The sequence below is a fragment of the Myxocyprinus asiaticus genome, chromosome 25 (genome assembly GCF_019703515.2).
Source record: "Myxocyprinus asiaticus isolate MX2 ecotype Aquarium Trade chromosome 25, UBuf_Myxa_2, whole genome shotgun sequence".
Classification (NCBI taxonomy): domain Eukaryota; kingdom Metazoa; phylum Chordata; class Actinopteri; order Cypriniformes; family Catostomidae; genus Myxocyprinus; species Myxocyprinus asiaticus.
The window spans coordinates 14552205-14575457 of record NC_059368.1 but is presented as its reverse complement, the minus strand read 5'-3'; the positions used below and the strand labels follow the sequence as shown (position 1 = coordinate 14575457).

The 23253-nt window shown below is 39.0% G+C and overlaps 1 protein-coding gene across 3 annotated transcripts in view; it reads left to right on the top strand.

Annotated features, from left to right (window-relative positions):
- Positions 1-23253, top strand: part of LOC127416389 (retinoic acid receptor RXR-gamma-B-like) — a 45507-nt gene that overhangs the window by 10590 nt on the left and 11664 nt on the right. For 2 of the 3 annotated variants that reach the window (XM_051655729.1, XM_051655728.1), the window contains exon 2: positions 20115-20347. In XM_051655729.1, coding sequence (XP_051511689.1) covers positions 20115-20347 — 233 coding nt within the window. Of the gene's footprint in view, positions 1-20114; positions 20348-20734; positions 20951-23253 lie in introns of those variants that run through there. The other variant, XM_051655730.1, reaches the window with a different exon arrangement.

The following is a 23253-nucleotide window of genomic DNA, read 5'->3' as shown; positions in this document are numbered from 1 at the left end:
GTGAAGCGTCAATGTTGCTCTAGGGGGCTTGCACACTTTTGCTTCACTATGATCAAGGACTGAGTCCATCAAATGATTAAAGTCTCCTCCCAATATTATATCATGAGAGGTGCCAGCGGCTTGCAGCATCCCTTCAAGATCTATAAAAAAGCCCTGATCATCAGAATTAGGTGCGTAAATATTAGCCAAAATAAGACTTTGCCCCTGAATTTCTGCTAAAACAATAATGACTCTTCCTAATTTCTCTTTAATCTGTTTGAGACATTTGAATTGTAGATGTTTACTTATCAATGTAATGACCCCCCTGCTCTTACTTGAACTGGCACTAAAGAAAACATGTCCACCCCATATCTTCCCAAATTTTTCAGCTTCCTGCTGGGAAAGATGCGTTTCTTGAAGAAACACTATATCATATTTCTTACGTTTAAAAAGAAATAACTTTCCTTCTTTTTATGGGGTGCCCCAACCCATTCACATTCCATGTGGAGAGAGGCAGTCCACTCATATTAACATTTGACATATTGGTATAATAGAAAAAATAAATCGTGTGTCAAAAACAAGATTATACAGACCACATTCCCCATTAATGCAACAATCAAAGCCTGAACTTCCCACCAAACCAAACAAACAGAAAAAAGAAAAACGTGCACATTAACCACGTGCGTGGGCACGACAGCGCCAACCGGCATCAATCCCTCTAAACACAAAAGGTCCATGTACGCATACGAGAACCCCCGTGACAACTTTGCCATCGGATTATTCCAGTCCAGTGCCTCTGCACAAATTTTGTAAGGCAAAATTACATAACAGAAAATACTTTGTAAACAGACCTCAGCCACTAGGCAGAATAAACACAAAGAATATGTAGATTCATTCACAGAACTGTCTCGAAGGTGTGTTCCTCCACAAAACAAATTCCAGCTAATATAAAGCCTTTCAGTTTCCTCGGACAGACAAACAAGTGTTACAAATGTTCAGTGAGCCAGCTGTTATGAGTTCAGCAGATGACGTAATTATTCTAATGTCCCTTAAAATTATTCCACAAAAACAAACTCCAGCCAGCAGGAGGCATAAGCACGAAGAACGAACAGATTCATCCACAACTGTCCCAAAGCAGTGTTATTCCACAAAACAAGCTCCAGCCGCTAGGCGGAACCAGCACAAAAAGAAACAAAACAGGCATCCCGGTTTCTTGAATGGTCAAGTGTGTTTCAAATTCACTCGGAGGCTGCATAAAAAAAAAATACACCATGACTTACTCAGTCTGTCAACTTTATAAAAGACATCCTTTGTGTAGGCATGAAGATATTTTGCAGTCATTCTTAGTATCCATTCTCAATCTGGCCGGGAACTTCAGTGTAAAAGCGATCATCCGTCCATGCAAAAGTTTCTTGAAGGAGTCATTCCACAAAACAAACTCCAGCCGTTAGGCAGAGCCAACGCAAAAAGAAACAAAAATGGCACCCAGCTTCCTCAGACAGCCAGAGTAAGTACAGCAAGTTAATCCACATTGGAGCTACATGAAAAACCCTAAATGGCTTACTCACCCATTGTTTTTATAAAAGACAATGCTTGCTTGGGACACGTAAATGCCCTACGACCATCCTTCGTTTGTATTCTCAGTCTGGCCGGAAACATCAGTGCAAAAGTGATCTTCCGTTGATGTAAGAGTTTCTTACATTCCTTGAACCGATTGCGTTTCTCTCTTGTCGAATTCGCAAAGTCCGGGAACAAGAAAATATTGTGATTCTTCCAAGAAAGCTTTCCTTTGCTCCTCGCCGGGTGCAACATGAGATCTTTATCGGATGATTTCAGAAATTTGGCCAGAATTGATCGGGGCCTCAGGTCTCCCTCAGCAGATCTGCGAGCCGGGACTCTGTGAGCTCACTCGATTTCCAGTTTATGGCCTGTTATGTCGAGCAGACTCGGGAAGAGCTTGTCCAGGAATTTCACCATATCTCTGCCCTCTTCATGCTCAGGAATTTCAATCCTTCGATTCCTATTTTCGAGATCTTCCAATTTTCCCAAAATATATTCCAAGTCTGTTTTGGACATGGGCGGATTAGTGGATAATTCCCTTTCCAATGACTCCAGATAATCGATCCGTCTCTCAACTTCTGCCACTCTTGTGACCAACTCAGAGAATTTTGTTTCCATCGCCGTAATCGATCGACGTATTACAGCGAGATCCTCCAAGTCAGCAACAACCTTCATCAGCATCACCGAGATGTTGGACAGTTGACACTGAATTTCTTCTCCCGACGTGCTTTCCAAATCAAGTCCTCTGCTCACAGTCCCGTCAGAGTCCCCAGCTTGAGCACGTAAGTGTCTTTTTCACAAGCCACCATCCGATGCATCCTTGATATCAAGAACATATCCGGGTAATTACCTGCGTCCTCATTACTTGCGTTCTTGAGGATTGGAATCAAACTTCGGCAGTGGATGATGACATTGAACGAGGATGTAAGAACACAAAAGAACGCACATTGAGAAGCCTTTTACACCCACAAGTGTCCAAATTAAGTGTCAATTATTGCAGTGGTTGATCATTTTAACCAATCAGAGACATGACCATTGCTCGCTTCTGTGTACAATTTGTTCAAAATTTAACCAATCAGAGACATGACCTTTGCTTGCTTCTGTGTACAATTTGTTCAAAATTTAAATAACAGTTTTGTTTTTTATGCTTCTAAGAGGGCCAATCTGAAGTTGACCATTTTAGGCAGCTAGTCTTGATTTAGTGATGTACTATATAAAGTGGCAATTGAGGAATTCAGGAACACAATTCTAATCTTGTAGGATGTCACCCACCCAAAATAAGTATTTTAATGTTTATTCTTTTAATCCAAATTAATCTCAATTGCAATATCAAGGGAAATAATTGGCAATTATGATTTTTGTCATAAACATGCTGCCCTACAACAAACTGCTTTTTGTGAAATTTTGTGCTCACGTATGCTGTTCTTTCTTTCAAATAAATGCCAGTTGGTGTGGTATTTTGAAATCTAATACAATGACATTCATGCAATTTGAAGCATGGCTTAAGTGTCTTAATACTTTTTGGCGCCACTGTATGTTTATGTATGTGTAGGAGGGAGACAGATTGCAATTTGTATTTTAACACTAACATTTGAAGCATAATGTGTAAACTGTGTATACACACACACACACACACACACACACACACAAAGATTTATGAGGTAACCTAAAAAATGTGCTTCATGTGGAAACATCTAAATTAACTGGTTTTAATCAAGTCAAAAATATTATTTAACACGTTATTAACATATTATTAACAAAAATTATTAACATTAGTTTACTCTAACAAAGCTAATTTGTAAGCGGTAGATCAGGGGGAAAGTTCCTTAAGGTAACAATTGCAGGTTGCTACTTTTTACAATGTACTGTCCTTCCCCAGTGTCTATTAAATTGCCACTCTCTCGATCAGATACTTGTTGGGCTTGTCATCATTTGTAGCTCTTTTGTGTAATTAATCTGTGACTTCCGCTCTCAGCCGTAGAGAAGTGAGAGTATTTGGCAAGGCTCGGTACTTTAATGCTCTTCAGCTGTCATAGATCAGGGCAAGGTGGCACTGGAGTATTAAGGATATTTTAGGAATGCCTGCTTGGATCTATCCAATTCATTATATCCCTTTATATCTCTCTTTTCTATCTCCTTCTGTATCCCTCACCTCTACTCACCCCCTCACTTCTTTTTGTCATGTGCTCTTTCTTTACCATTTACCTTCTCTCTCTCTCTCTCCGTTTCTCTCTTACAATAGCTCTGTTGAGGGACGTTTGTGTGTGGGTGTGTGTAAATACTTGGACTGACAAGGACAAAAAACATTTTGATCACACAATAGATATAGTTGACAGAAGTCGTCATCACTGATTGGCAATCTTCCCCCTCTCTCCCCTTTCTCTTTCTTCTCCATCTTTCTTGAGAGGTGTCAGTGTTGGCAAAACAAATAAATCTTGCACTATACTGAGGCAGTAATCAGCCTGTGTGGAAGTTTTATGGACATGTCTCAGTCTTCAAAGGCAATAACAATTATTTCTTATCTATATTGTTTATAGTCATAACCCTGTAGGACAGCATATCATAGAAAGCATATAAGTGTGTAAATTTACAGCAATTCAACTTCTGATACAGCATGTTGTCAATGACCAGATTGAAGCTTCGCTAAGCACAAGCTCCGCTGGTTACTGTTGCTGGGTCTGGCAAGCTTTCCAACTACCACTTGTTTTACCACTGTCTGATGGAGAGAGAAGTAATCTGATGGAATGAACCTCAAGAATGATTGAATTACATAGATTTTCCATAGACTTACATTACACAAGAGCAATTTTGTCAGGCTGTTTGGCAAATGGCAACAGCTGCCAAGGTAGGATTGCTCAATAACCTTTTAATGCAGGGCTTAGAGAAGGGTCACTTGCTGTTGTTTGGAGAAAATGTATATTGAACATATATATATATATATATATATATATATATATATATATATATATACAATTTGTTTTATTTATTTATTTTTTTATAATAGTCTTATGAAATATTTGAATAGTGGGTGGCAGAAGGTTAGGGTTTGTGCTGAGAATACAGGGAAAAACGTCCTCTAGTGTTTTTTGCTCAATGCTAATGTTCCCTGGGGAATCTTTTAATATTGTAAAGGACATAGATTTGACTAGGCTTTGACTCTTTGGTTCTTATTTACACTGTAACATGAACACTGTAATATAAAGTATGACCATTTCCTTTTTAAGTGGCCTCTTAGTGAGTAAGTGGAATTATCTAACTCTTTATGTTTTGATTGTAGTGGTTGCTATCTGCCATTCTCTGGTTATTCAGAGTCAAACTCCACCTTCCGTGACAAAATAGGATTATATCTGTATTTCAATCGGGTCAATTCTCTGAGGCCATCAGACGACATTTGGCACTTCAGCTCTGCCTCTGCACTTTTTTTTTTGATTAACAATTTTTATTGATTCACATATATGTAACTCATAAGACAAAACATATATACATAGAATCAAACTTAACCCCAACTATTACCCCTCCCAATCCCACCCTAACCCCAACAACATAACAGTGGTCCCAAATGACATAGACACACACATGCACAAAAAATAAAACAAATAAATAAACAGATAAACACAACAACAATAATCACATATCCACAAATGACAAATACCCGCCCCATTTCTCCACGAACACTTTATACCTCCCCGTTCCTCTGAATGTAACTTCCTCAAAGGTCGCCACCCTTCCCATCTCTGAGCACCACTCCTGAAAAGAGGGCGCTCCAGCCAACCTCCAACCCCTCAAAATGATCTGCCTGGCGATCATGACACTGGTTAAGACCCAACTCTTTATGTGTCTACATTCAATGTCAATGACCGCCCCAACACCCAAGATACAGAGTCTGGGGCAGAATAATACCTGAACACCTAACACATCGCACACCAGACTTTGCACCTTTAACCAAAACTTTTGTATTTCAACACACTCCCAAAAGACATGGGTTATATCTCTGTCCTCTGATTGGCATTGCCAACAGGTGGGTGTGACTTTAAGACCAAGCCTATACAATTTACAGGGGGTCCAATAGAACCAATGTAAAATCTTGAATTGTATAAGGTGCACCCTTGCATCTCTAGATGCAGTTTTTATGTTTTTTTAAATCCTAGCCCATTCTCCCTCCTCCAATTCCAAGTTTAAATCTTTCTCACATAATCTCTTGAGAGTGGTTGAGACTCCATCCCCCAGACTCTGAATTAGCAGGGAGTAATACACTGATGCCTTATGACCTTTTCCAAAAGCAGAAATCACCTCCCCTAGAGTATCTGCTGCTTTAGGGGGGGTGTATGCTATTCCCAAAAATAGTACAGAGCAAGTGGCGAAACTGAAGTTATCTAAAAAACTGAGATCTGGGGATCCCAAAATATTGAACCAAATTTTCAAAGGATCTCATCACACCACTCTCATAAAGATCACCGAGTGTATTAACCCCCCTCGCAATCCACTCTGACCAACAAAAAAGGGGACTTATTAATGCATAGTTTGGGGTTTAGCCATTGGCTCGAGTCAACATTTAGATAAATATCTGAATTAAACACTCTGGACACTTTTGTCCATACTGAGTGCAAATGTGAAATAACGGGGTGTGATTTAACTTCTCTGGTTAGATTGACAGAAAGGCTTTGCAATGGCAAAATGGGGCAAGAACGTCTTGTTCAATGCAGAACCAGGGAGGGGCTCTTTCAGGTGGAAGCGACCAATGAGCCAAATGTCTGAGACCGAAGGCATAATAATAAAACAAAATCTTGGGTAGGCCTAGCCCACCTTTGTCAATCGGCCTATGCAGCTTACTAAAATGTAATCTGGGGCGCTTACCACTCCAAATAAAAGACTTCGCTATGCTCTCAAATAGCTTGAAATAAGAGAGGGGGACATCTACCGGGAGAGACTGTAGCAGGTAATTGAATTTTGGAATACAGTTCATTTTAATAACATTAACCTTCCCAATCATCGATAAATGCAATGAAGCCCACCTGTGTACATCGCTCGAAATCCTTTTTATTAAAGGGTCAAAATTAACTCTAACTAAATCACACAAATTTGTTGGGAATAAAATACCCAAATACTTAATGCCCTGTTTGGGCCACTGGAAGGCGCCTGGCTGGAAGGCTGTTACTGGACAGTACGCTGTCAGAGCCAAAGCTTCGGATTTAGACCAGTTGACTTTGTATCCTGAGAATTTGGAAAAGGAATGAATAATTCTGTGGAGGCAAGGCATAGATTTAGTAGGGTTAGAGACGAATAATAAAATATCATCTGCATAAAGCAGAAGCTTATGTGCCACGCCTCCTGCCACCACCCCTGGAAAATTATCCTCCTTTCTTATCGCCGCTGCTAATGGTTCCAGGGCAAGACAGAACAATAATGGGGAAAGAGGGCAACCTTGCCGGGTGCCCCTATTCAGAGTAAAATAATCTGAAATTAATCCATTTGTTTGTACCGCTGCTACAGGGTGTCTATAAAGTAACTTGATCCAACCAATAAACGTACTCCCAAACCCATACATTTCCAAAATCTTAAAAAGATAATCCCATTCTACCATATCAAACGCCTTTTCGGTGTCAAAATTGAGATGGCAGCGACCGGAGTCTGATCATTCGCCACTGACCACATGATATTGATGAAATGTCTAATGTTATCAGAAGGGCTATGAGCCCGAATAAACCCCACCTGATCTATATGTATAAGAGATGTCATAATTTTACATAATCGGTTAGCCAAAGTTTTAGCAAAAATTTTTACATCTAGCTGGATTAGGGAAATTGGATGGTAACTCTTATACTTGCTTGGATCTTTGTCTTTTTAAAAATCAGACTGATCCAGGCTTGCGTCATGGTTGGCGGGAGCTTTCCATTCTTAAATGATTCTGAATAAACTTCTAACAAAAGTGGAGGCAGTTCTGTAGCATAAGACCTAAAAAATTCAGCAGCAAAGCCATCTGGCCCCGGAGCCTTGTCTGTAGGAAATCCTTAATTATTTCGTCAAGTTCCTCCAAGGTTATCTCAGAATCGAGAGTTTTTTTGCTCAGTTGTCAATTTAGGGAGTTCTGATGGTTCCACAAAATTTCTAATATCATCATCAGTAGATGAAGACGTGGAACTGTAGAGATCAAGATAGAATGCTTTAAAGGCATTATTACTATCAATGGCCGAGGTAAAAATTTCACCACCAGCAGATTTCACTGAAGGAATGGTAGAAAGAGACTCTCTCTGCTTTAAATATCTAGCAAAAAGCTTCCCTGATTTGTCCCCTGACTCCAAAACTCCACTTTCCGCGACAAAATAGTCTGTATTTCAAACGGGTCAATTCTCTGAGGCCATTAGACGACATTCGGCGCTTCAGCTCAGCCTCTGCACTTTTAATATTCCCTTCCAACTCCACTAGTTCTCGTGCTTTGGATTTTTTGGTGAATGAGGCATACTGTATGATCCTGCCCCTAAGAACCGCCTTAAGTGCCTCCCAAGCCATGCCCACAGAGGATACTGAGGACCAGTTGGTCTCCATATAGACATTGATTTCAGTCTTTAGCATTTGTTGGAAAACAGGATTTTGCAAAAGGGATACATTAAAGCTGCATGATTTCTTTGTCTCCGTATGTGGCAACACCACCAAGCTCACCAGGGTGATCTGAGACTAAGATGTTTCCAATTGAGCAGTCGACAACAGTTGAAATGAGGGACTTAGATATTAAAAAAAATCTATTCTAGAATAAATCTTATGGACTGACGAAAAAAATGTATAGTCTTACCAGATGGGTTCAAAAGTCGCCAAACATCTGCAAGACCAATATTTTTACACATCCTATGAAGTGTCACTGTTGCTCTAGTGGGCTTACACACTTTTGCTTCACTATGATCAAGGACTGAGTCCATCAAAAGATTACAGTCTCCTCCCAATATTATACCATGAGGGGTGCCAGCGGCTTACAACATCCCTTCAAGATCTATAAAAAAGCCCTGATCATCAGCGTTAGGTGTGTAAATATTAGCCAAAATCAACCTTTGCCCCTGAATTTCTGCTAAAACAATAATGACTCTTCCTAATTTATCTTTAATCTGTTTGAGATGTTTGAATTGCAGATGCTTACTTATCAGTGTAATGACTCCCCTGCTCTTAATTCATCCACATAACTGTCCCAAAGGTGTGTTCCTCCACAAAACAAACTCCAGCCGCTAGCGGAATTAGTACCTAAAAAAAAGAAAAAGGCCGTTCAGATTCCTTGGGCAGTCAAACGAATGTTCAGTGAGCTGGCCCATTCGACTGCTACATAAGTGCAACAAATGACCCAATCACTCCAATGTCCTGCAAGAAATACTCCACAAAACAAACTCCAAACAATAGGAGGCATAAGCACAAAGAACGTGCAGATTCATCCACAACACTTTCCCGAAGGAGTGCTACAACACAAAATAAACTCCAGCCGCTAGGCAGAACCAGCACAAAAAGAAACAAAAAAGGCGCTCAGTTTCCTCGGACGGTCAAATGAATGTTCAGTGAGTCGGTCCACTTGGCTGCAATGTGAATACCACAAAATAACTTACTCAGTCCATTGACTTTATGAAGGACATCGCTTGCTGGGGACATGTAAATAATATACGGCCATATTTAGCATCTATTCTCAATTTGGCCAGGAACATCAGTGCAAAAGCGACTTTCCTTTGATGTAAGAGTTTCTTGCATTCCTTGAATCGATCACGTTTCTCTCGTCGAATTCGCAAAGTCTGGGAACAAGAAAATGCTATGGTTCTTCCAAGAAAGCCTTTCTTTACTCCACGCTTCACGTAACACGAGACCTTTATCGGATGATCTCAGAAATTTGACCAGAATTGATCGGGGCCTGTCTCCCTCAGTGGATTGCCGAGCCGGAACCCTGTGAGCTAGTTCAATTTCCAGCTTATGGCTTGTTATGTCGAGCAGACTTGGAAAGAGCCCGTCCAGGAATTTCACCATATACCGACCTTCTTTGTCCTCAGAAATTCCAACAATTCGGACATTATTCCGCCGGTTACAGTTCTCCAAGTCCTCCAACTTCTCCCAGACGTGCTCCAAATCCACCTTGGTTGCTAGCGGATTAGCAGCTAATTCCCTCTCCGATGACTCCAGATAATCAATCTGTTTCTTGACATCCCCGACTCTTGTAACCACCTCAGTGAATTTCGTCTCCATGGCAGTGATCGATCGACGTATTACGGCAAGATCCTCCAAGTCAGCAACGACCTTCGTCAGCATTGCTGACATGTTCAACAATTCTCGCCAAATTTCCCTCACTTCTCTGGTGAAATCAGTTCCCGGGCTTGCGGCCTGCTCAGGGGCTTCACCTTGAGCACAGTAAGTGTCCTTTAATGTCTCCAGAGCCTGAGGATTTTGAAGTCCTTGACATATTGTCTTCCTAGAACAGTTAAGGATCAGGGTGTATCGAATCTCACTGGTTTATGACATAAAAAGTATTAAAACTAGCAAAGTGCCGTTCACACATCCGAACCTTGCATGGCGTCCGGTTGTCTGTCTTTATTAATCATTTACACTTAAATTGGTCCGTGCTGCAACAAATGCTATAACAGTCACTTTGCTACACATCCACTTAAGCTTTCTGTTAGCAGCTAGTTCTCTCCTTCTCTCTCTGTCTCAGACTCCAGCGTTAAAGACTTCAGACTTGACTCAGACTTCAGATGAAAGACTTGTGAACATCTTTGCTGTAAAGCAGTTGTCAGCATTTACTATTTTAAATTAGAGTAATGCATGTGTCAAAATGTGCTTGATTTGAGTGAAGAAAGATAGAGGTTACTGCAGGTCACACTGTGTTTTCAGAGTTCATTCACTTCACGTTCAGTGAGGTCAGACATCTGAATACTGTATACTCTATTATTCTTCAATATTCACTCATACCTTTAAACAGCATATCACCGACCACCCTTTATGCTGTTCTTGATAGCACAGCTCCCGTTGTTTGACTGTACAGAGTATTGTGGATATTGAACAAAACAGTGTGTTCAACAAAATATGCTATGACAGCGCATGTATGCGATTGTGTCCGCATAGACCTGAGAGATTTAGTGTGGTCTCCACTGAACGTTATAGCAGTCTGCCAAAAGCTGCACTTTGCACCCAGACAGCTGTACAAAGGTCATGGGCACTTTTTCATTGTGAAATCCTTGATGAATGTTTGGCACATGGGCTAATTTTTGTCTTTTCAGACCTATCACTCTGAGGTTCTTTCTCTCAGGAGAATAAAGATTTGAATGATCATAAGAGGAAGGGGTGATTGGTCTGGGAATTTTTTTTAGACTTTCTGAAATGGTGTGAAAAGGCATTGTGCTGCAGTAGGAAATAGAGAAATAGAGTAGAGTGATACTATGAATTGTGGTATTCAAACATGATAACACGGGAAGTTGGCATGTTGTTTTTGAGAGTTCGGATCGGCCACATTATGCCGACTCACCGACAAGCGCCATCTTCTGTCAGACATTTTTGCATTGACTCCTGCGTATTTACCTTCCCCTGTGGCAAGACCGTAAGTGCGTTACTTCAGCAGTGTGGGAGATCCTGCACGTTATGTATACTATGTATACTGTGCTTGTATACTGTGCTTAATTCAATTCAGTGCAATTGCCTCTAACTGTTCAGTTTGTATATTGTGTAATGTGTATTGTGTAACATGCAAACTGTGTAAACGTCTCTGTATTGTTATTCTGTATAGTGTTATATTGTTATTCTGTATATTGCTAATTGTCATTCTGTATATTGTTATTCTGTACACTGTTATATTGTTATTCTGTACATTGATATATTGTTATTCTGATCATTGTTTTTCTCATTGTCATATTGTTTATTCTGTACATTGTTATTCTGTTGAGTGTACTTACACTTATTGTATTTACATGTATGGCTGCAGTGTCTGGACCACGCGCATAAGCTTTGCACACAAAATTCACTTGTGTAATGGTGTAGTGACAATAAAAGTGAGTTGAGTTTAGATCCGGGTTCAGATCCAGCATTAAAATCAGGAAGCAATAACATTTACACAATCAGTGATGAGCACGATTCAGAGGTTGCATTTTTCCCTCTAATATTACATTTTAAGCAGTCTGTTTGGTTATTGCATCCTAGGTGATGTCAGATGAAAAAGAAAGTTGTTTCAGAGGTGGAGCAAGTTATTGTATTTTGATGAAAGGTTACAAATACAAACATTTTGTCTTTGGATTAATGAATTGTTCAAAATAAGACCAGGGATGTGTATTAAAGGAATATTCTGGGTTCAGTACAAGTTAAGCTCAATCGACAGCATTTGTGGCGTAATATTAATTACCACAAAAATTCATTTCAACTGGTCCCTCCTTTCCTTTAAAAACAGTGAATGGGGGCCAATTTTTTAATGTTTAAATACTCACTGTTTCAGAAGTATAGCCACAAGACATAAAGGATGTGTGTAAAAATGATTTTAGTATGATAAATCGCCTACTTTTCTCTGTAAAGTTATAGCCAATTTTACAACTTCATTGTCATGACTATGTAATGTCAACAAACCCTAAAACCTTAAAAAGACTGTAAAAACGACAATTTCAACAACTTTACAGCTCTAATAATACATGAGTTTTAACAGAAGAATTAATGTAAGTGCTTATATACAATTATATGCTTCACATTTCTGCTTTTAAACCTTCTAAAAATTGGCCCTGTCAGGTTTTTGTCAGAAGAACCCAAGCACAGGCAGTCAGAGCTCTTTTACAAGTCTTTAAGACAAAAACAAAACAAAAAACAATAGCAATTCGAAAACTCCCATGAGAGGGAAAACTGAAAACAAAACAAACTAGACAAATGAATTATTAACAAGAGAACAAAACAAAAGCACTGAACCTGAATCTAATAGCAGAAAACTGAATTAGAAAACAGACCGACTGGGAACAAGACCGAGCAGACAGAGAGAAGAATCCGACAGAGCACACATGGGAAATATAAAGCTAGAGAAATCAGTAGGGTAATGAGGGAATGCAGGTGGGAACCATAAACTAATAATCAAACAGGTAACAAGGCAAAGAAGAGGGCAGGGTTATCACTGAAGACAAGACAGACACGAATGCATAAGGAAATGAGAAAACACAAAACCAAGTGCATTCACATAACATGAGACAAAACACACGTGCCTGGACTCAGCCACAGAGTAAATAAACCAAACCAGCCGAAGTGGCTGAATCCACACACAAGACATAAAACAGACATAGAATACGTGCATGTCAGGGCTCTGCAACAAAGGGGGAAAAACCCAAAACTAAGGGAAGAACTCTGACAGTCCCCATGCACTTCCATTGTAACTGCCTCACTGTAACCTCGATTTTTGGAGGGACAAGTCGAAATTAATTATTGTGGTAATCAACATAATGCCACAAATGCTGTCGATTGAGCTTAACTTGTATTGAACCTATAGAATATTCCTTTAAGAAAGTGAAGAGGGTTAATTTTAATTTCATGTTGACTTTAAGAAATATGTAATGGCAAAAAATTATTCTTTGTAGTATTTCTGGAATTTCCTGTGATGAGAGGGACCTACTAACTCCTTCAGAGACTCACAAAAATATATTTTTATTTGATAGCAAACATTCATTTGCATTATTACTTGACTTTTGGGACTTGGCCTGTTTTCTGATTTTAATGGACTTTCTAGATCAGGTCAGTCATTTGCGTATAGGCCATAGTGTGGACCTCTCTTCCAAAAGATCTTTGGCCATCCGCCACAGAAATTCCTCCTTTTGCCCAGAGTCTTGGACAGAAAACAGATGCACAAGTAAATGAACCACACTTCCACTCAGCATGAAAGAATTTAGCCACTGCAGGCTGACTGTGCAAATTATTGTGTTTAAGCTCTGTGGTGCTTAGTTCTTCCTTGTTCATTAACTACAAATCCTGTTAAATTTACGGTAAAAAACTGGCAGCTGTGGTTGCCAGAAATTCACTGTAAAAAATACTGTAAGCACGTTTCAGGCTTTACGGGATATAATATTGATGCCTGTATATTTTACGGTGCTTTTCTGTCGTTTATATTAATAAACTTGATATATTAACCTTCTGAAACTGTCAGAATCTGCTTTTCACTTTATAATGTACTGTTAATCACCATAGTAATTACAAAAGGGCTCATGATGACATGATGTTTATCAATAGAGGCCCTTCCAGGAGACAGTGCTCAGTGTCACTCACACGAACACTAAACACCATCAGGGTAACACGTGAAATTAAAATTATGCAATAAATATTAACTAAACTACATCAGATATAACACAGCACACCCCAATGTACATAACTGATATTAAAAATATGAAGAAACATAACATAACCCATAAAATATAATGAAATTTGATGGATCACGCAGAGAATTCTGGGGATGCCCGATTATTGTTTTTTTTTTTTTAATTTTAACAATAATTTAACATAAAAAGTACATGTACTTTTAACAAGGTAAGTATGGGAAAGGAGGAGGCGGGAACTGGTTGAACAGTCAAAATAATATTTAATGAAAACGTAAACAAAAAGACACAGAACACAAACACACACACTGCAGCTGCGTGTGGCTCTCTCTCTCTAACTGCCGCGTCCCGCTGCACTTATCCCTCTCCTTGGCTGATTAGCCCGATTCTCCTCATCACAGTACTCTCTTGTTAAAAATAATATACATTTTTATTGCTAATTATATGGGAAAATCATACTTTTTTCATCTAAAAAATTGAATGTTTACAACATTTTACCATAAAATTACATGTATTGTCTTTTTAAATATATCAAAAAATGTTACCTTATGTTTTAAGGTAACTACCCGTTAACCAATTAATGTTTTTTTTACTGTAGCATTTTACAGTCTTTTACCGTTAAAATTCTGAAAAAATTTTACAGTTTAGGATCAAGTGGGTTGGTGAAATCGCACATGCAAATTGCTAGTGGGCAGAGTCAAGTGCGATTTAATTCAGGGGAAGGGATGCCGTGGTGTGAGTTTTTGATGCTTAGATTTCCGCCTGAGAAAAAAGTGCGGTTAACCGGTCTTACAATTATTTGCAAATGTTCTTATTATGCAACAGAACTGAGGCAAAAAAGTCATATCATATCACAACTGAATGTGTAAGTGGACATGTTTCTACAGATAAGACTCTTAAGTGCAGCCATACAATAGGAAAACTTATAAATACACAAAATACAAATAGGAGGTAAAAAAAAGAGATGCTCCAACAAAGGGCACAACACCGCTTATCTGTATCCTGGGTGCAAATTGATGCACTTTGGTGTAACTGCAGTGCTTGAAGTCTGCATAACTGTAAGATTATTGTGGGTGCTCAACATGTAGTTCACGGCATCCAACAGTTTTTTTCTTCTGCAACAATTTAATAAAGCAATCCGTTGTATGTCAGACACCCCACCATAAAGAATCAGTACAGACTCTGAATACTGTCGAAATACTGTCCTTTAATCTGTCCACAACACCTCACAAATAAACCTGTGGTCTATGCATTAAAACGGTTCATAAATGCATTGTTGAATGAGGTGAATTTGTACACATGCAATACTTTAAATAATGAGGATGATTTAAGATGCAATTTTCCAAAGTTTACCACGCTGAAAGTAACTACACGAAAATGCAATGCAGGCTGTCAACACACTTAACAATTACAAAAAGATGCATCTCTGAAGTCATCCCTTTAAATCAACTCAACAAAAAATATTAAACTCACTAGTTTGTTGTTGGATGACTTGTGGAACATCCTGTCCTCTATGTAGGATGTGTATCTTTATATGACATCTGTCCTCTGACTTCTTAACCCTCAGTCATTCAAATGCTCCCAATCAGATGATTAAATTCACTTTTTTTGGTGGATATGTGTCTGGTAGATCGAATTGCTCTGTTATAAATTGGAGTTTGTTTGTATATAAGCCCCAGTTTCATGTGAATTGAAAATTCACGTTCAGTCTGTGACACCTGGCCAAGCACCAAGGACCCACTGTCTGTAATCATAGCAACTAGGGATGGGACGATATGGTTATCTCACAATTCAGTTTGATATATGAAATGAGGTTCACGATTCGATATTATCTCGATTCAATTTAATAACACTTAAAAGACAAAGTATGGCAGAAAATTGTGTTTATTTTTATTTTTAAATTGCACAAGATACACATTATAATTTCTCATTAAAATAAAGTTCTTTAAGACACAATATAAATCTTCAAAGTTAAAATAATAAGAATTTCTCATATACTGTACTTTTCACTATAAGAAAAGATCACAAACAAATGAACTTTCAAAAATAGTGGGCTACATTCAGGCTGATCAGGTGCAGAACAAGCAATAGAACTGAACAGAACCTGTCCTGAAAAAGTATGTGAAAATGTGTATTTATCTTTTAATATTTTTTTGTCTTGATTTTTATAATAAAAATGCACTTTCTGTCAATTAATATTATTTCTTGAAATTGTATATATAATAATGATATGAGCTGTCAATGTTTGAAATAATGTTTACAAGTAATAACATTAAGTTTCCATTAATTTGTATGTATTCATTTGTATATTGTAAGCAGTATAATGGTACTGTCACTTTAAGAGTTTAACGTGGGGGGGGGGGTGTCCTCTTACACCAACAACCCCCCCAAACAAATTACAATATTAATCCTGCTAATCGTAATAACCTCTTTAATCACAGATTGATAGTGTCCTTATCAAATTATTATCTCCTTTCTCTTTCTCTTGTGAAACACGTTTACCTGTCCATAGTGATCATCTTTGTGAGAGATTGCTGAGTTTTTATGCTGGAGATGCCCAATATCTGACATGGTTTTGCTGTTGCCTCATGTTCTTTCTCAGCTCAAATCTCTGCTGTAACTCGCTATGTTGTCTCTGCTCCAGTGTATCACAATGAGAGTGAAAAGAGTTCGGAGCGGCAGAAAAAATGCTGGTACCCACGAAAGCACAAGATTTGTTTGAACTGAATAATTGTTATATGCACACATGACTCCCCCAAAATCACTACGGTAATCCCTACCAACAATTCACAGAATAATTCGATATATCGATTAAAATGATTCATTTTGATATTTTAATGTATTCTAAGACAAGAGTAATCTATAATTTTAGATTTTAAAGTGGTCACTGTGGCTGAGATGTTTAGTATATGTATGGTAGAGTTATAAATAAGATGTAGCTCTATAATACACATTATCAAATGCCTTATAGTATTGTTTTCTTAATTGTCACTATTGTTTATCGGCTTGTGTATTTAAAGATATTGAGGGAAGGCCGCTCGCCATGGACACAGCATAATAAATGGACAAAGATATTTCTCCACATTGCATCCATGCAATAACTTTACAACTGTTTGATCGCAAGCTAACATGTAGTGTTAGATAAATACCAACAAAACTATGTGCATATTAAATACCTGTATATTCATTACTATATTACTAGCAACATTTTAGATGATTTAATGTTAGTAATTTAGGAGTAGCTTACCAACAATCCTACATCAAAGAAATATTATATTTTACCATTATTGTGAGGTGAAAATTAGGATTCACTCTGCCAGTGTCACTCATTCACCTTCTGTAGGTTTTTTCCAAAAGCAGCACGTGGCACACTCAAGCTTGTTTAGAATTTTCCGACATAAAGAAATCTGGTTTGGATTATTTATGAAAACTTGGACAGATAATGGACAATGTTTCGTTTGTCACCGCAAACATTAAAAAAAATTAAAAAATTTTTTTAAACAAATTTAGTTTTATGTTTCTAGTATTCTAGTTTTGATTAAACACCAGGGGAAACCCCAAGTTACAGTATTTTGGCCTTATGTGGGGGTCCCTTAACTCCCCCTAACTAAAAATGTTTAGTAGAATTAATTTATTCAATACATTTTACAAGATGTTTTACAAAGACATATAAAAATAATATAGGCCTATTCATTGAAGGAGAACTTTTATTCTTGTTGTATATTATGGCGTTGTTGGTTTGTATGATGGTTGAATGTTTGACTGCCATCTAGTAAAATACAAGAGCTGAGAATCACATAAAGTCTGATAACAGTAAATAAAATTACTTGCCAGAGATGAACAAGAGTCCAAATATGTGACCAAATCATAGATAAATAAATGTATCTACAGTAAATAAATTCTTTGTGATCTCAAATGTGCACTTCTCAATAAAGCAATTACTCTAAGACATATTCATGGAATAAAAGAGTTTAGAGTAATCTTAGTTTATTTTGAATTTATCTTCATCTTGAATGATGAAACAAGTTGGATTGCAACACTATCTGTATTTGGCAAAAGGGCAACCTTTGCTCTGTGTGTGTCCTTGTAATATGTTAGATTAAGTGTGTTTGTGCTTTTACAAACTACCATTACCAGGTGCTTTAAATGGCCTCTCTCATCAAACTGTTATTGTGGCCTTTTAAAATTATTCGGACAGAGGGCACAATTTTGTCTCACAATACCCATCTTTACAATCAGTGGGTTTAAGCCTTATTTAGGGGATAATTGATGTCCATTAAAGGCACTAATGCCTCCACAGGTACTTGTTGTTCCCCTTGGCAGATGCTAATTGTAACACTGTTTTATGACAACTTTGCATGCTAAATAAAGTATTGGATGTGTCTTGATAAATTCATACAGACTCATTACATTCTGCTTTTAGTAAAGGAACAGTTCACCCAAAAATTTAAATTCTGTCATTATTTACTCACCCCCTTAATTTCCTCTGAAACACATCTTGACATAGATCTTTTCCATATAACAAGTTCATAGTGACCATGGCTGTAAAGATCCAAAGAGGACAAAAAATCACCTTAAAATTAATCCATACGATTTATGTGCTATACTCCATGTGATTTGTGTGCTCTATTCTAAGTCTTCTGAAGTTATACACCATAGGCGCCATATTTTATTTGAGAGCTGCAGCTGAGATAAAGATTATCAGTGAATAATGACTTGCATTTTTGTCTGCTATTGTATAGCTTCAGAAGACATAAAAATATAGTGCACTAGGTGATTTTTCCAGTGATTTTCAGGTGTGAGCTTCATTATCATAATCACTGGCCAGGCGGAGGGAGACAAAGCACGAATTAGCATCTGTCAGTGGGAGGCTGTTAATCACTTGACTGTCAGGACTCCCTGCTGAATTAATGGTTCGAAAAACTGAAAAAACACATCCGGCTTGCTTGAAAAATCGATCTGTTGCCGAGGTGGGGTCTTGTGTTCTTGTCAAGTGACCATTGAGCTTTTTCTTTTACTGAAGAACTGACGAGACGTTAACCTGATCTGAACGGAGGATGCATGAGGTGTATCCTTCATGGGCACTCATAACCCACGATACTTTGCTGCAACAGAAATGTTTAAAAAAATTTGATGTTCAGACGCAAGGAATGTTAATTCCCAAGTTGAAATACCTCAGTAGATGGGTGCAGAGTATATAATATGTATAATTATATTAATATATAATTAAAATAAAGTATTAGACTAAAAGTACACCTGTAAAATCATCATTATAACTCTCCTAAAATGTACCTCATACATTCCCTTCTAAAGGGACTTTGTTCCCTTCTCACTCAAAGCGCTCGCACTTGTTAAAGAGTGGCGTGCTGTCATAGCAACTATGTTACGTTCCATTTCCGTTTGTCCTACGAAGGCTGTCTCGTTTAAACGAGGCTTGTTTAACGGAGGACACTCGGTATGCTGCAGCCTTCAAAGGACGTGTCCTACCTAGCATGCAGCCTTCCAAACGAGACACAGCCATTGTATCAAAAGATACAGAGTAAAAATTGGTTTAAGAGAAGATTTAAAAATGGCTAAAGATGGGGTGGACCTTACGTGTAAAGGGAGACTGTTCCAGAGTTCGGGGGCAACAACAGAGAAGGCTCGATCTCCCTTAGACTTGCAACGACAGCAGGGAACTGATAAAAGAAGTTGCTTACAAGATCTAAGCATTCTAGGAGGTGAGTATGGGTGCAGAAGGTCAGTGATATACTGAGGAGCAAGACCAGACAGGGCCTTGTACACATAAATAAGAATTTTAAAATAAATTAAAAACCTGGAAATGTCATGGAAATAAGGCACATCTTTAAAATTTCTATAGTAAAGATGGATTTTTGCAGTTATGCTATGCTCTGAAAATTTTTATTGAATTTAAATTGCTCTCAGTGAGTGCAGTTTCAATAAATTATATATTTTTTAATCCTTATCCAGTAATCCAGGCTACTGGAAAAATCATGAAAAAGTCATGGAAATTAATTTGTCAGAAGGTGTGGGAATTGTGCTATGAACTGTTGTTGTTTGGAAAAGATCTATGTTTTTACCCCTCAAAAAAAAAAAAAAAAATATTTTACAGGTTTAGAATGACATGAGGATGAGTCAATAATGACAGAATTTTCATTTTGGGGTGAACTATTCCTTTAATGTTTATGAGCATTAATGCAATCAACAATCATTTTAGTACTTAATTGTAATGGCTCTGCTCTTACAAACCTCTTCTTCTCTCTCTTTATCTTTCTTTTTATCTCTGGCTCTTCACAGACACTAGTGCTCTGAATTCCTCCCTTTCTCAGCACCCACCCATGAGCTCCATGGTGGGTCATCCATCCGTCATCAGTTCCTCCCGCCTATTGCAGTCTCCCATGAGCACGCTGGGTTCCTCCATGAATGGCCTAACCTCACCCTACTCTGTCATCATCCCGTCTTTGGGTTCCCCATCAATTTCCTTGCCATCTGCGCCCAGTATGGGCTTTAACACTCTCAGCAGCCCGCAGGTAAGAAACTCCATACAATTCTTTCCCCTCCTGACATGACACCAATGTGCAATGAAGCATCTAGTGAATTCCTAGACTTACACTACCATTCAAAAGTTTGGAATCACTATGAAATGTGAATGTTATTGAAAGAAAACAATACTTTTATTCACCAATGATGCTTAAAATTTATCAAGAATTACAGTAAAGACATATATAATGTTACAAATGACTTTTTCTGTTTGCATAAATAGTAAACAGAAATATTCTGTAAATAAGTGCTCTATTCTTCAAACCATAAACGCAAATGGTCATTTTAACCCCAAAATAATGGATAACTATGTTAATATTAACCAATGGCATTTAATACTTTAGCTTTGATCATCATTTATGTATTTCTTTCACCAGGAAAAAAATATATATCAAAAACAAAATGAGCCAGGGACCTCTGATTGAGTTGACGTGGAATGACCCAGTAGACAATATACATTGTATGCCAAGCAGAATTTGGCAAGTAACTATCTAGTATTCCATTCGGAACATAGCCACTCTAGCCATGCACAAAGGTGATGTGCATCAACTCAATGACTCTCGCTTCTACAGATGCTCTGGTGTTTCAGAGAGGTCAGTTTATGTGTCTCTATACATTAGTATGTGTGTCTCATTTCCCCCTGGAGGCTAGAAAAAGCATTCACTCAGACAAACGTTTCAGGCTTTTAGGCTAATGAAAAGGACATCAATAACAGTGAATATAGATGATATATCGGGCAGTGTTGTTTGTTCATGTTTTATGTGTATATATATCTGTACTGACAGGCATGCAGCGTCTAAAAATATAAAAATGCAGGGTCTCAGGGTCCTTAAATGTATGGGTGTTTCGCCAAATATTATTACATACTCGGGTCTTTAGTGACCCGGCACATATCTAACACAAATGGATTTACAAAATGCCCAGATTGTGTCAAATTTTCAAAACATTAAAGACAATTAGAGAATAATGGAATAGAATATATTTTGATTAGGGACTGTCAGATGATTCAAATATTTAATTGCATAAATTTTTGTAGTTAATAGCGATTAATCGTAATATCTTTATAAAAATGAGTGAACAAATATGTTTCATCCAGATGTATTTTGCAGTCATCCACACAAAACCTACCCCATTATGAAAATATATACTTTTTTCTAATTATATTTTATTCGTTTTTCATCATGTCACATTTTAGCTTTTTAAAATTGAACAAATCAATGTATTTAATCAATAAGTATGATACTATATTGCTTATATTATTATTTGTTAAATGTTTATTGTTTAATGGCATAATTTGTACTATTCACAGGTATTTATTTTGAGTTGTTGAACACGTGCTAAAAACTGGTACTGTCTCTTTAAGGAAACGTCATGGTTACTTGTGTAACCTCCATTCCCTGATGGAGGGAACGAGATGTTGTGTCGATGTATTGACACTAGGGGTCACTCTTGGCAGCCCTAGACACCTCTGGTCTTTGATAAAAGGCCAATGAAAACTGGCGAGTGGTATTTGCATGCCACTCCCCCGGACATACGGGTATAAAAGGAGCTGGTATGCAACCACTCATTCAGGTTTTAGGCTGAGGAGCCGATATAAGGTTCAAGGGGGGGGGGGGGGGGGAGTCCGAGAACCATGCCTGGGCTGGCCAGTAGGGTGCTACCAGGACGACCTGCTCCTCATCCTCCCTGACCTGTGCAAGTAGGCTCACTGGGGGAAAAACGCATATTTGCGCATGCCAGGGGGCCAGCTGTGTGCCAGTGCGTTTATGCCGAGGGGACCTCGGTCAGGGCGTACCAGAGTGGACAGTGGGGAGGATTCTTGGGAGGCGAACAGGTGCACCTGTGCCTGTCAGAATCGACTCCAAATCAGCTGGACCACCTGAGGGTGGAGTCTCCACTCTCCCCTGAGGGTAACCTGTTGTGACAGCGCGTCCGCTGTAGTATTGAGGTTGCCTGGGATGTGAATGGCTCGCAGTGACTTGAAGTGCTGAGGAGGAGGAGGAGACGGCGGGCGAGTTGTGACATACAACGAGCGCAGACCACCTTGGCGGTTGACATATGCCACCGTTGCCATGTTGTCTGTCTGAACTAACACGTGCTTGCCCTGGATCAACGGCCGAAACCTCCGCAGGGCGAGCAGAATTGCCAACAACTTGAGGCAGTTGATGTGCCAATGCAGTCACGGGCCCGTCCACAAGCCAACGGCTGCGTGCCTGTTGCAAACAGCACCCCAGCCCGTTTTGGAGGCGTCCGTCGTGACCACGACGTGCCTGGAGACCAATCTAAGGGAACTCCTGCCCGTAGAAATGAGACGTCGGTCCAAGGGCTGAAAAGACAGTGACAGACCAGCGTGATGACCACGCGATGTGTCCCACGCCGACATGCCCATCTCGGGACTCGAGACTGAAGCTAGTGCTGAAGCGGTCTCATATGCATCAACCCGAGCGGGGTGGCCACCACTGAGGATGCCATATGCCCCAGGAGCCTCTGAAAAAGTTTCAGTGGAACCGCTGTTTTCTGTTTGAACGCCTTCAAACAGACCAACACCTACTGGGCGTGGTCGTTCATGAGGCGTGCTGTCAAAGAGACCGAGTCCAACTCCAAACCGAGAAAAGAGATGCTCTGAACCGGGAGGAGCTTGCTCTTTTCCCGGTTGACCTGAAGCCCTAGTCGGCTGAGGTGAGAGAGCACCAAGTCCCTGTGTGCGCACAACATGTCCCGAGAGTGAGCTAAGATTAGCCAGTTATCGAGATAGTTGAAAATGCGAATGCCCACCTTCCTTAGCGGGGCAAGGGCTGCCTCTGCGACCTTCGTGAAGATGCGAGGAGACAGGGACAGGCCGAAAGGGAGGACCTTGTACTGATATGCCTGACCCTCGAATGCAAACTGCAGGAAG